The sequence below is a fragment of the Micropterus salmoides genome, unplaced genomic scaffold (assembly GCF_014851395.1).
Source record: "Micropterus salmoides isolate LMB-PRFRI ecotype aquatic unplaced genomic scaffold, ASM1485139v1 Ms_hic_scaffold_10, whole genome shotgun sequence".
NCBI classification, from domain to species: domain Eukaryota; kingdom Metazoa; phylum Chordata; class Actinopteri; order Centrarchiformes; family Centrarchidae; genus Micropterus; species Micropterus salmoides.
The window spans coordinates 27,325,782-27,341,064 of NW_024040041.1; the positions used below are offsets into that span (position 1 = coordinate 27,325,782).

Below are 15,283 nucleotides of genomic sequence, written 5' to 3' on the forward strand. Positions count from 1 at the left end.
CAAATGACAGAATAACATTTTAATATCCAAGTTGTCCAAAGATTGATCTAGTTCCAATGTTTCTAAAACATGTTTCTAGTAACCTGTTGTAGCAAATGACAGAATAACATTTTAATATCCAAGTTGTCCAAAGATTGATCCAGTTCCATTGTTTCTAAAACATGTTTCTAGTAACCTGTTGTAGCAAATGACAGAATAACATTTTAATATCCAAGTTGTCCAAAGATTGATCTAGTTCCAATGTTTCTAAAACATGTTTCTAGTAACCTGGTATAGCAAATGACCGAATAACCTATTAGGCTACTTCTATGAAAATATAGTCTATTTTTTGCGTCTGAGAATTCTGATTTTAAACTCAAATACATTTTTCACATGTGGCGCTAATCCTCTTCCGTATCTTCCGTACATTTTAAACCTCTTTACATGTATGTAATTTGCCTGCGACAGTGACATCCCTTGTTTAACTCGTAGTTGTGACTTGTCCGACAACCCGTGAACGCGTCAGGAGCAGATGCGGACCAATAGCGTGCGACATCCTGCCGAGAACAAAAAAAAAAAACCGTTCTGTTGGAAAACCGAGAGACGTGAAGCGAAGCGGCGGAGGGGCAGAGAAACTCACAGGCACCGGCACCAGCGTCTGCAACAAAGCTTGCCATAAAAGTGAATGAGAGCGTGAATATCCACCTCCAGACAGTGAGTGAACAAACCGCCTCGTTATCAGCCGGAGTGCCGCAGACAAGACGCGCAGATGGTGAGTGCTTTCTCTGTCTCTCTCTGTGTCGGCTGTTTGCACCGTGTGTCCGCAGCCTCCCCCTCCCTGCGCTGCTCTCCTCTCTGCTTCTTTTTTGTGTGTGTTTGAGAGAGAGAGAGAGATGAGGTGAGGTGATGATGTCGGTCCACTCGCTACTAAAAGGTTTAGCCAAACCAGGAACCGGGTTTTTTGTACAAGCCGCAGTAATTAGGCAGGTTAACACGAGAAGAAGAAGAGGAGGAGGTTTTTGTTTTTAAATGTAAAGAGAATTTAAACGCCTGCCGTCGTGTTGCTCAAAATGCTAGCTGTCGCCTCTTGATCTGCTAGCTTGCTGGCTAATTAATATCACCCAATGAGGTGATTTAAACCCACTTAATAATACATTTCCCCCCCAGCTAATTTGAGTAACGGATGATTAATTTAAACATCCCTCCCTATCAGCTGATTTGTAAATTGATATATGGTTTTATATTGCCTGGCGTGATTTTATGTTTCAGTTTTGTTTGAGCAGCCTTAACGGATTAATCAGTTTTGTTGTTGTTGTTACAAATAAGCTATGTGTTGTAACTAAGCTCCAATCTGCTGAGTGTTATATAAAGGTCTGTAGTAAAGTATTTACAGAAAGTGAAGGACTCTGTAATAGGGATTTCCAAGTGATTTAACCCCATAGACCACAAACAGAATTAAACAAACACATAAGTAAAAGCAGAACATCCTTATTTATTATAAGTTAGACGACAGTAACGCGGTTATGATGGAGGTGGGAAGTTTAAAGCGACCTCTGATCATATGTTGTTCCCTTATTGATCTCACTGAGTATGTTCACATCCTGCTTTAATGTTGTTTGTAACATGAGATACATGATCATAACAGTACTCCGGTTTCTAATCACCTCTCTCAGCCACTCGTTTCTGTACCAACAGAGAGTGATCAGAATTCTCCATCAGGTCTTTTTACATGCTAGGTTTCTCAAAACTGCGATCCAGGTTTGAACCCTGCTTGATATGGACGATCTACCTTGTACAAGTATCCCTGGACCCCATTTTTGGAAACATAAATTTTCATTGCAGCTTATGATCTCCCCACCATCAGCTGAGTAATACCAAATGGATGAGTGACTGGATTAATCCTCTGTGAATCAGATTAAAAACTCCAGGTGGAAGTTGTTACACACATTTCTTGCTTGTGTCTGTGTTGTCGAGCAGATAAACTGCTCTGTGGTCTGGTAAAGCCACTTTTTATCCACCCGTGTCACCACATTTACAAACCGTCTTGTCATTATAGCCCTGGCATATGGCGACAAGGCTTTAGAAAGTATAGGGCCATTTTCATTTCCTACCACCGCCAGCGAGTTGCCTGACTGTAATTTCAGTCAGAGCTGACGGCACAAACTGACACCCTGCCCTGCTGGCTGATTTACGTCAGTATTCTGGCTGGATTTGAGAGGCTGTTGTTGCTATTTGACTTGTTTGTCCTAAAAGAAATAATGCGGATTTAGACAAAGTACATTGTACAAAGCGGCATTTGGGACTAATAACATTTATTGTGTTCGACCATATGCTCTTCTGTCAAACAATTACCATTAACGGAACAAAAACCTGATTGGTTGGGCATGTCAGAAGTGACATATGTTGGGAAGGGGGGGTGTTTTCCTGCTGTCAGATACAGTATTAAATGGGTCACCAGCAGGTCCAGGCAATAGAGCTGCATGCAAAAATAGTCAGTGTAATAGTTTTAACTAGCTGCACCTGTCTGTTTCTTTCTCATTCCCAATCATTTATTGTGTTAGGGTTTGCTTTGAAAATGAGACGTAGGGTGGTTGTGTGAACAAAGCAACATGAAGCCTTTTTTCAGGCCTGGAAAAGGTGTAGATGTTTCTCAGTGTGACTTTAATATTATTGTGGATGGCTAGTATTGTCACTGTTATATTTTATGATGTTGTCCTCCACAGAATGTCACGTTTTTGCAAGCCAAATCACTTTTGTGGCGAAGAGTTCACAAGAACTCATTATTTTCCAGTCATCAGACAAATGTGAAGTTGCCAATTTGGCACATATTTGCATGCACTCAATAAACCTTTCAGCTGTTGATTTAAAAAGAAATGGCCTCCTTTTTGGGGGGAATTATAAATTATAAATCTGAATGTAGACTGTAAACCTGTATTGAAGTTTTCTGGCTCAAGACTTTGAAAGCACATTCTTTTCACTTTGATTTGTTTCGTTCATTTCATTTTCCTGACATAGTTCACTTCAGTGTACTGAAAACCAGATCTCAGGCAGACGATTTGTGGGTCGGCTGCACAACCAATAATGCAACAAATCTGTCGGTAAGATGTCAAAAGCCAACAATAGCTCTTTATTTATTATGTTTACATGATTTGTTTTTCATCTTGGTGCAGTCCAAATGCCTTACACTTACCTGTCTAACAGCAGCTTTCTGACATGTAAATCTTTTAGGTTAGACGAGTTGTTGCAGGAAGACACCGGTAACATCAGAGAGAGGAGTTTGTTGTGTTGGAGCAACGTTAGGAAATAAAGTCTTGCTAGCAGTTCCTTTATGGACACAACAAAGTCCTCTCTCCAACTCTGACTCTCGTTTCTACCTGTCTCTTCCTGCAACAACTCACCCCTCAAGAGATTTCAGAACGTTTAAAAATACCGAAATTAAGCTTTAAGATTCTCAATATAATTGACTAAACAACAACAATGCACTCATATCTCTTTCAGCTGTCAGTGCTGATATAATGTAGGTTATCTGGTTTGAAAAAAGACCTTAGGGCAGAAACACTGTACGTGCAGAGTTTCCCTCAGTATTATTAGTCAACAGTAGACATATGAGGAGTCACGTTTTAAATCTGCAGAGTTCTGTGGGAATATACTCACTGGAACTTATCTACGTTTTTAATCTTTGGAAATGACAACTTAAAACGTCTTTATTGGGCGAGGGAAGTCTAAAGCTTTCACCCTCCCGTACTTTAGCCTTCCTTGTCCCGGTTGACAGCATCGCAGTCTGCAGTTAAGGAGCCTTCAGTGTGTGATGGCAATGATCTGTGGTCACAGAGCTGATATTTGCATGTGAGATTTCTTTTTTGTGGGCTGGATGGGGCATGTTATGCTGAATTCCAGTCCTGGATGAGAATTTGTTTTTGAGGTGTTACCCTCTTCTTCAGTCTGTGATAGTATCTAATCAGTCGAAGCACTTGAGGCTGTTTCTTTTCTAACCTTAGCGAGTTGCAAAAGGCAGAGGCCTCTCGTTAAGTCACGTCACCTCAGGCCCACAACAACACATTATTTCAAAGGTCATCGCTGGTTTTGTCCTTTGCAATTTTAAGAAGAAAACCTAAACAGACCAGCTGCTGCAGCGTACCTGCAGCAATCATTAGTTTTATGGACATCACAGATCTCAACATCTTTTTGATTTAGGGTCACTGGGCAAAAATCAGAGATGTCCTACACATTTTCCTTTAAGAACAGATCTTCTATTTGGCTTTCTCACTTTATTATTGGTATCTGATTTATGAATTGAAAATTGTACAGGACATTGTTTTAGTTTGGCACTAGACAGATCTCTGTCACAAATGATCAGATGACTCAAGTAGTTTTTGCCCTCAGGTGGCTTCTTCAAAGAAGAAACAAAAGGAAAGACTCAGGGCTTTTTCAGTATAGTTAGACATAGACAGAGCAGAACTTAAGGTTCTGGAAGCAAAAGTTGCTGACTACTAATTACAAATGAACAATCAGTATCACTTTCTTTATCTGAAAGGGCAGCCTGCCTCTCAGAAATGATTCGTGCAAAATGAGTGGTTCTTGTTTCCTTTTTTGTTTCCTTTACTTACGAAAGGCTCTAGTTCTCCCTTGAATCAATTAAACAGCAAAGAAAAAGAACACTTGATTAGGCCATTAATCCATTAGTGGGTCAACAGAAAAAATAACTGGCAACTATTTTGATAATCGGTTAATCCTTTAAGTAATCTTTCACCCAAAAATGTCAAACATTACCTCGTTCCAGCTTTTCCAATGTGAGGACTTTGCTGCTTTTCTCTGTTCTGTATCAATGTAAATTAATAACTTTTGGTTTTATATTGTTGATCAGACAAAACATTGCACATTTGAAGACATCACGTTGAGTTTTTTCTAACGTTTAATAGACAAAATTATTAGTCAATTACTTAAAAGAAAAACAATAGGTGCATTAATAGATAATGGAAATAATCTGTAGTTGCGGCCCCTTTTTTTTCTACTTTCAAGTTAAGCAACTTTTAAGCACTTGTCATGCTACAGCAACGTAGCCCCATATTTAAATACATCCTTAAAAGGTCCTTATATGGTCGTTTACAGCCTTCACAGACAGGAAGTAAAGCGAAAGAGTGAAAAGTGAACAAAACAAGTGTCTCTCAGCTGACTAAGGAGACATAAAGACTTTCGATGCCTCGGGCCTTCAGACTGAGAAAACTGCCCCGTCACTTTCTCGTTGCATACAGGAAGCTGAAAAGGGGAAGAGAAGTAGTGGCTGACCAAATGTAAGCATAGCACGCTCCCAGATGTGATTACTCTGCAGACTGGTGAACTGAACCGCCATCTGTACTCGGAAGGATCAGGCTGTTTCATCCTACTTTCATCAGTTCCCCAGCTAGTCAAGTGTCAAAACCTCATGTTCAGCAAATATTTGCTTTTCCATCACTGTATGGTTTTTATTAACCCCATACCCATCTTGAGTTTGACTTGGGTTTTTTTCTTCCCAGACATCTTGTCCACATAACTTGTCTTGGTTTCTTAATGTTCAGAGTTATTGATGGGAGACTGCTGTCAAGAGGAGCCTACATATCTTCCCTGCAGCAGCTTTTAGTTGTTGGATCAGTGTCATGACTTGCAGCTCCAGAGAGTGCCATATACAACAAGAAATATTAAACAGCTGGTTTATGTTGCTGGACTAGAAAATGTTGTTTGTCATGATTTGGATTAAAGTCAAACTGTTAGATGGACATATTAACACTGTTTCGTAGTGTTTGAGGGATAAGGTTCTTAACATTTGTGCTGTTTTATACTCCCAAATGATTAAACAATGATCACATTTCTAAAAATAAGGCATGAGTGAGGTTGCAAACCTTGTTTTAGATTAATGACATAAGACGTTTGTTAACACAGCACCTTCCTTCCCTTCTAGGGGTCTGTTGTGGTTAATCGTGCACCACAGTGCATATTCAGTGATTATCAAGTGTGAGGCAGAGGAAGTTTGTCTAATTGTTTTGTGTCCATCGGCACTAGAACCATTTAAACTTTTGAACCCTTTTTAAACACGCTGACCTTTCACCCTCATAATATTATTTTAGAGTTGTTGTGAATTACGTCCGTAGATAGCTCTTGTAAACACTTGAGATTTGGACAAGAGGGGTCTGGTTTGTAGTTTTGGTTAGCCACTTGCACACGTTATTTTGAGGTTGCGTGCTGTCTAAACTACACCCTCAAATTCTCGTCCTATTACTGTTTTTCCTGATTTTGAAAGATTAAGGACAGACTTGGGGGTCATTTAACTCGCCTGTGAAATGGGTGGTCTGTGGCCTCAGGGGAAAAGACAGTGGGATTTGGGACAGTAATGCTTTGGATGTTTGTTTTTTAGAGGGTCCTCAACACAAAAGGTTAAACCCAAATGTGTCCTTCAGTGTGCAGATGAAGAGACAAGCAGCCCATTACCTTATCTTTTTTGCTGTCTCTATAGTAAAGATGTAGCTACAGTCAGCTGCCGGTTTAGCATAAAAACTGGTTCTGTCAAAGCGTAACAAAATCAACAATAACAGCATTTCTAAGCTCACTAATGACTTTGTTTAATCTGTACGAAACCAGAAGGGTACAAATGATTATCGTTTTAGGAGAGGTTATGTGCCACATATTCCAGTCTTCATGCTAAGCTAAGCTAACCATCTGCTGGCTGTAGCTTCATTTTGAACATACAGAGACCAAGAGTGGTGTTGAATTTTTTTCACCTAACCCTCTGCTTGATTATGGCGTGAGGGGAGATTTCACCACTTGTGTGAAAGTAGTCTTTGTTTGGTAAGATACAACTTCTCCAGCTGGCTGTAGTTTCTCACACTGGTCTGTCAAATTGCTTTAGTTACTGTGTGCATAGCAGAGCCAATTAATTACACTACAATACCAACTTCTTAATCTATGTTCACATTCATTTCCCGCCCCTTCATGTGTTTGGTTATCCATTGTCTCTTTTATTAGCCAGGAGGACTCTTGAGCTCATTTGAGAGTTATATGCTTCTGAACAAAGATCCTAATTCTCTCTTGTAGTTTTATTCACTTTGCAGCTAAAGCATTCATACAGAACAAGAGGTCGTTAGCAGTCATTTATTTGGATGAAAGTCAGTTAGGACTTTAGCTGCTGCTGACAGAGATACACAGCCGTGTCACAACAGCTTCCTGCCACATTGACATTCAAGCTGTTTGATGGCATTTCAGACTCATGTACATATAAGGCAAAAGAAGACAAGATGGCACACAAGCTAATCTGATGTCTTTCGGGATGTCTTAGTGTGTGTGTGTGTGTGTTTGGAATGCATGCCTATCCCCTAACATGGTAATCTTGCTGCATTTTTTTTTACCCCAAATAAAACATTTCTGAGCAATTCTGTGCCTTCACTCAGATCAGTTGTCCTTTTTTAGCTACATTAATTTTATAATTTCATATGCTCAATGAAGCCCTTATTGACCTGTTTTTCCTGCTCTTACAGCCTCCCACTGAAGTAAACTTTCTCTGCAAATGTACTGTGAGAACTTTCAAACTTGAGTTTTCAATGGTGTTTTTGAGAAGATCAAAGTCATGTTTCAGTTGTACTGCAGCGACAGGAAGTGGTCTAGCATGCTGCCTGCTAGATAACCAGCAAAGTGTGAGCTGTCTGCCAGCCAGCAGCAACGTGTTTACTGAGCTCAAGAGGAATCAGGGATGGAAGAAGAGAAGGCAGACAGTTGGGATTTGATTGCATCTACAGGAAGCTGCATGGCCTTGCTGTTAATGAGCCAAGCATTTCAAAAGCATGTTATCCGGTTCTCATGAGCGTAGACAACACCCTTGCTGCTCCTCCTACTCAGTTGTTTGGTGGTGCATTAAGGCAAAGCCATCAAAAATAGTATGCAAATTACAATACAAAGGCAACATTCATGCTGTTTAGATTTTTTAGGGCTACTCTCATCTTTCCAATTTGTCAACCATTAGGATAGTGCCTTTACTGTTGTTACCATGACTTTAATACATGTGGTTGTGTTCGGTTTGGAGCTATGTTCAGTGAGCTCCTGGGATTTTATACTCTCCTTGCTTAGACGTCAACAATTTAAAATGACTTGTTAATGGCAGTACAGGATGTTGACGTTGATAAAGTGTTTAATTGGATGTTCTAGTCAAAACTTTCATTCCCATCTATATATTTTATCTATAATCAGCTTCTATTTGATTGGTCTGGGAAATTTACTATGTCATATATAGATATTATGATATAAAATTACACAAACTGTGCTAGAAGATTTGTTCCAGATGGCATTTCAGCCATCTTCAGTTTCTTGCAGATTTTGTAAGTGCAACATACTTTAATCATTGGTCAGTTAAACAGAACTTTGATGTCACATCAGCAGGACAACATTTTTATGAGGAAGATGGATGCACGTACTTCATGCTGTCACTTTTATCACTGTGGTGGACTCTTTGCCTATACAGCAGGGCATTTATCAGGTGAAATAGTAATAGACCTGCAAAAATGAAAATCAGCAGTTGCTTCTGATGCCAAAGATTTCCTTCTCTTTGCCCCTGAACCCCACAACCTCCACAACTTCCTCCAGCTCCAGCCAAACTGCCTTACATAACAGGGTTTTAGCAAAGTAACAAAACAGAGGCTGCCCTTCTTCCCTGCACACTGGCTTTTCCATGGCAGTTACTCTCTACACGTCTGAATGTCTCTCTGTCTGTTCGTTATCCGCTTGAACTACCTGTTAGCCCTGCTTAAAGATGAGGCCTCGCTTGTTGCTGCTGGAGACCGGCTGTAATTCTCGAGAGGGCATATACAACCTTTACTACTGTGTAACTTCCTCCAGCTTGAGATTCTGCAAGCTTTTCTCTCTTAACCTTCTGCGTGCCTAAGGCGAAGTCTTTCAATTCCTCATGTCATCATGAACCAAACTGTAATTACCGGACAAAAACATCAATACCACAGCGTGTTGGGAAATGTGGTGACCTATGTTAATATACAGCTAGAGAATGAAAGACTAAACCTACGATCGTGCATTATAATAGGGTTCAGTGAAAGACATGCTTCATTACATTACAAAAAAAACCCCATGAAGTAATTATGAGGTTTAAGACTAGGTGTCTCCAACCATTTGTAAGAGATTTCATGTGATATTGCCCTGTTTAGTTTCTTAACAGAAAGGCTGGTCCCGAGCTGTTCTGCTATGTTCAGGGCAGCCCCATGCAGGGCGTCCCACAGCTCAGCTCACATGACCAGACAGAAGGCACCTGATCCTCTCCCAGGGGTGCAAAGAGACAGATGGAGCAAATAGAAAGAGGGGGAGAGAAAGAGAGATCAGATTGACAATTATAATACACAGGTAAAGGTAAAAAGAGGACAGTGAAAATCCTTGTGGAGTTCTTCTGTTGCTTGTAATCTAAAGCGACAGATATCTACTGTTTATTTCACCTACTATTTGTTGTTGCACTTTAGAGGTTAACGTAACTTTACACACATTTGAATATATTTGTTTAAATGTGTGTTTTTATTTTCTTATTTAGGACACCAGGAACACCACTGAAGACAAACCTGTCCAGCGATCTAAGGTAAGTATGCGTTGTTTGTCTCTTTTTTTCCTCATTCATAGTTCCTTGTTCTTCGTCATGCATTACTCTTGACCCATTTCACTGTTATCACCTGTTGATCTCAGAGGAGAGCCAAGGAAGTCTTTGCTGCATTTTTGTGTCTCTTGTAAATACTAGCTTTCATCTCACTAACGATCAAGGCCTAGATGACTGCCTGTTTGTGTGTCTGGTAGTAAATCGGTATATTTATGTGGTCAGTCTTTCAGCTTTAAGACCCAAAAGGAAGTGTGTTCATCATGTGACAAGACGGTCTACCCAATGGAGAGATTGGTTGCCAACAACCTGGTCTTCCATTCAACATGCTTCTGCTGCAAGCACTGTAACGCCAAACTCAGGTGATTATTTATAGTTTACTATTTTCCCGTGTGTTTACTTTCTTCTCCTGAATCCTATTTCGTTTGTATATAACGGTTCCATTCCTCTCTTCCTTGCAGCCTTGGCACCTTCGCAGCTCTTCAGGGTGAATTTTACTGTAAACCCCACTATCAGCAGCTGTTCAAGAGCAAAGGCAACTACGACGAGGGCTTCGGACGCAAACAGCACAAAGAGCTCTGGGCCTCCAAGGACTCAGATAATATAACAAAGACAGCATAATAATCATGTCTGCCTGTGTCCCATCCCAGCCCTGCCTCTCCCTTTTCCTTCTCCTAACACCTCCAATACATCACGATGAACACATGCCGCATAGGCTGGGGGCACTGCTAAATCACCCACTCACTCGCTCGCTTTTTACATGCCATCAGAACAGATACATGCACAAACAGCTAGGAAATGACGGGCAAATCAGAGTCCATACCACATAAAAAATTAATTTTGGGGAAAATATTTAGGATTTGATTTTATTGATAGCTGTATTTTTTAATTTTTATTTTCCAGTTTCTTATTTGGAATTGGTAGTTGATTGTGACCAAAAGCCTTCTCTGATATGGGGAGTCTAATAAAAATAATAATCACTTTTCTTTTTTATTCCTTTTAATGATTTGCACCCTTTTTATTTTATTTTATTTTTTAAAATAAGTAAACTGTATGCTCAGGCAAACATATCAGAGGGGTTACAGAGCATCAATGTTTTGCAGTAGAGCATACACTCAGGTCAATTTCCACAAAAAAAGATTGCATAGTTTCACTCATTTTTAACAATACAACACAAATCAAAATAATAGTCCTCAGTATTGTAACTTTGATGTCAGTTTGTCAGGTTTCATATATTTGAGGAACAAACAGGGTACAGAGTACTGTAAAATAACTGCGCACATCAGCAACAGCTCACCTCTCGTGTTTTTGTGTTTAGTTTTATTATTGTTCGCCTCATCCCATGGTTTGTTCTTTTATTGACCACTTTGAGTCTTATCCTTGCATGTTGAGATGAGTGGGTCTTAATAGCCTTATCTTATTCTGACTGACTGTATCGCTCTTTGGTGTTGTGAATGATTTGTTTTATTAGTTTTCATTGATAGCAAACCACTTTTGAAAGTTTTTAAAAGCACTTGAGTTTGGATTTGATTGATGTCACGGCATAAGTTGATCCTCGCTGAGCTTTTATGGTGGAAATTTTAATGGAATTCTCAGATTGTGTTTTGTATACTATCTGTACATAGAGCTGTCGTTCGTGATTAGTGAACATTCCCCGTCACACTGTACTCCCGTCCTGCACAGAACGACCACACGTGCTCACCGGACAAGATGTTGATAATCACAGGGAAACTGAGGCCTCGTTCGTCAACATCCCTCACTCCTTCGTATGAAACACTTCAAGAGGAGCTCTAAACGTTTTTGTTAAATTCCTTACTACAGTTACGTTTCTGTGTCACCAATGAGGGTGTTGATGGTCAGAGCTTAAGCCTTGCAGGAAATCACACAGTTTTGTTCCTTCGTCATGTCACACTTGATAGTTGTTGGCGTCTTGTGATGATTTTTCCCCCTGCTGTATTTGAGTGTGTTCGTATAACTGGACGTGTAACTTTTTAAGGGCACGTAGACAGATCCAATTACAGTGTCTTGAACATCCATGGCTATTTGCAACCCCACCCCCACCCCCACCCTATCCCATCCGATAAGCGTGGACAGGTTTCCTTTTTAGATAAATGCCTTCCTGTTCTCATCTCCTTATTCGCTAAATACATCTTAGCACATGGACCTATTTCTTAATATTGAACTTACAGTAGGTGTCTGAGGGTTTGGTGTTGGTCCCCTGTTGTGCTCCTGCATGCTGCATGCTAAACCCAGTGCAGAGCAGCCCCTGCTGGGGAAAGTGTGACAGTAGCGTCTAGTGTGAGAGGAAGATAAATAACTTGACCATGAACTCAACGTAGCCTTTCTTTCAAAGTTTTGGAATACTTGCCTGGTCTGCAGTGCAGCTACTGCACTCCAGACACTTTTTATCTTATTCAATTCACCTTAAAAGAAGTTAACCCAGTTAGACAAGATTTCCACATCTATATTTCATTCTATACAAAGAATGAGTCTAAAGCCATTTAAATATCTCATTTTAGAAAATGTCTGAATACCGCTGAGACTTGACTGACACTTGAATGACACAAAGAACTGTTTGTGACGGAAAGTTTACTGTGAATTTGAGCATACTGTGCAGAATAGAAGGTTATACTAAAACTTTTTTTTTTCGTAAGAGAAGCCTTAGAAAGAAGTATCTGACCTTACTGCTTTTTCAAACAAGACTTGAGTGCACAGATCTATACAAAGAAATCTCCTGATCATGCCTTTTCAAAAACAGACCTGCTTACTCTACAGCCCAATTCTTTAACATAGGATTACTTCACTCAACCAGCAGCCATTTTTCCGATCTAACCACTTTTTTTCCACATTTAATGTCAAATAATTATAATTCTACTGTGTGTGTGTGTGTGTGTGTGTGACAATTTATTGTTTAATTTGAATATGGTCCTCTGGGTCCCTGAAAATGCTTTAAAATCAAGCGTCTTGTATCTAGAAATGCTGTCTTTGTCATTCTCTGTTAGCAGTTCGCCAAGGTACAACTGCTGAATCTGTGAATTGCAACTTCTGAGTGTAACAGAGCAGAAAAGGTACATTTTACACTGGTGCCAAGAGGCTCAGGTGAATGCTTGCAGTGTAACGTTTTAAATGTTAAACCTGTGAGTCATTCCACTTTTTGTGCTAAACTTGATGTGGACTTATTTTTCAATGCTGTTGTCAGAGACATTTTAAATGTATGCATCTTTGAAAATGTATTCTGTATTACAGACTTGACTTGTGGATTGAGGTGGCCTTACAGCAAAAGGACGTTTGGACTGTGTATGCAGTCTTTCTCCTCTATTCTCCCTTATCTTACTTAGTTGTGGTATGGAAGTGTAACATTTTAAAAAGTAAGCCCCCTTTCTACTCCTATGTACACAATCATTTTGTGCATTTTCTTTCTTTTAATTTTTTTTTTTTACATGCTTTTGGAGAAAAAAATAAATGCTGGTGTTGATTTAATGCAGTGATTTTTGTGTGTGTGTGTTTACTGATGTAAAGATACCTAAGTCCTTGAATTTCTAGGAACTTAATTACTGAATACTTGACCTAAGGATTTCCGTCCATCCATCTTCATCCGCTTATCCGGGGTCGGGTCGCGGGGCTCAAGGATATCAAAATGTTCAATTATGGTTTAATCGTATAAATTTATGAAGTGGTAACGTCTTCCGGAAAAGTGTTGACCATAACATACTGAACTTAACCAGAGCGTGTTAAATAAGTGGTGGAAAAAGTATTCAGATTCTTATGGTAGTACGTTTTATAAACTGATCATATTGTAGCCTGTGTGAAAATTGTTTTATATTGTATTTAGAGATTTGTACTATTGGTTGGACATAACCGGCACTGTGAAGGTGTCATTTTGGGCTCTGAGGAATTGTCAAGGCATTTCGCACTATTCTTAATTTTAAACAAAACAATCAATAGTATGGATTAATGTTAACAATCATTATCATATTAACAATAGATAATGAAAAGAAATCATTTGTTGCAGTCCTATACAAAATGGTTAAATGAGCTCCATCTGAACCAAATATAATGCTAAATCCTGCTTTTACATGAGTAGTAATAATGATATAAGCTAACTGTCGGATTATACTTTCATATTTAGATTTAACAATTTATAATCGATTCGATTATTAAATGATTATCGATGCATCCTGATGGATACATTTTTCTAAACAGGATCCTTAGATAATTACTAAGCATTTGAATCCAAAAGAAACATCTCTTAATTTGCTTAAAATGACTAGTTTGCATCCCTAATGATATGTCATTTCATTAACACCAGTTGTCAGACTCCTCTGAAAACTGAAAAATAATGATCAGGATGTACAGTAGGCCTATGTGTAGGCTACAGGACAGAGCTGTACGCCAGTTTAGTCTAAGCTTGTACCTCATGTTCTCAAAATTGACTAGTAGGTTAGTTTGTAATGACATACAGCTGATAATCAATGTTACTAATTTAGCTAACGTTACATACATAAATAAATATTTTTAGCGCCTTTCACGGGACCCAATGACGCTTTACACATAGTTACAGTGACAGAACAACAAAAACTCATTCAGCCATTTCAGTTAAAATGTCAGGTTCTTGTGAAGTAAAAGAATGAGACAAAGATAAATCATAGATGAACTTTTTCCACCTTTAATAATGAGAACAATTCAATTGAAAAACAAACTGAAATCTTAGAGGGGGGAAATGAAAACTACAATAACTTGGTTGCTTAAGTGTGCACATCCTCTTAATAAGTGTGGCTGTGTTCAGAATTAACCAATCACATTCAAACTCATGTTAACTAGAAGTCATTACAAACCTGCCATCATTTAAAGTGACTCTAATCACAAATAAGCAGAGAGCTTCCAAAGCATCAGAGGGATCTCATTGTTGAAAGATAGCCTATCAGTCAGGAGAAGGGTACAAAATAATTTCCAAAGCATTAGATATACCATGGCACACAGTGAAAACAGTCATCATCAAGAAAATATGGCACAACAGTGACATTACCAAGAACTGGGCGTCCTTCTAAAATTAATGAAAAGACGACAAGAAAACTGGTCAGGGAGGCTTCCAAGAGGCCTACAGCAACATTAAAGCAAGTATTTCTGGAAAGTACTGGCTGTGTGGTGCGTGTGACAACTATCTCCCCTATTCTTCATATGAATTAGGCTATGGGGTAGGGTAACAAGACTGAAGCCTTTTCTTACAAAGAAAAACATCCAAGCACGGCTGAAGTTTGCAAAAACAAACATCAAGTCCCACAAAAACATGTGGGAAAATGTGTTATGGCCTGATGTCATGTTTCCCAAACTTAGGGTCGGGACCCAAAATGGGCCCAAGCCCTTTTTTATTGGGTCGCCAATACGCAGATTAAAATGATTAACGATGTTACATTATGAAAATATGTGAACGAATGATGTTTTTTGCTACACTTGTAGCTCAGATGCTGTGAGTTTTTTTCTCTCTCTTCTCCCTAACCTGATCTTCTGTCCACATTCAAAAATAATTTTTCTGTCTGTAGTCTGTGATCTGTCACTGTTTATCCTATGACGTCTAAAATACAAGGATGAGTTTATTAATGTTGACTTCACCAAAGCAATTCAGATTGGAGAGGAAATGCTTCAATGTGTAATATATGGAAAATTGCTCAGTAATGAGGGTTTTGAAATGAATAAATT

The 15,283-nt window shown here is 39.1% G+C and overlaps 1 protein-coding gene across 1 annotated transcript; it reads left to right on the forward strand.

The window, feature by feature from the left end:
* The first annotated feature begins 557 nt into the window (after positions 1-557).
* limd2 (LIM domain containing 2) lies at positions 558-13,070 on the forward strand. Its single transcript, XM_038705822.1, has 4 exons — positions 558-751; positions 9,530-9,574; positions 9,812-9,948; positions 10,048-13,070. Exons 1-4 carry the CDS (start codon positions 749-751, stop codon positions 10,205-10,207), a joined length of 345 nt encoding a protein of 114 aa, XP_038561750.1. The 5' UTR covers positions 558-748; the 3' UTR covers positions 10,208-13,070.
* The last annotated feature ends 2,213 nt before the right edge of the window (positions 13,071-15,283 follow it).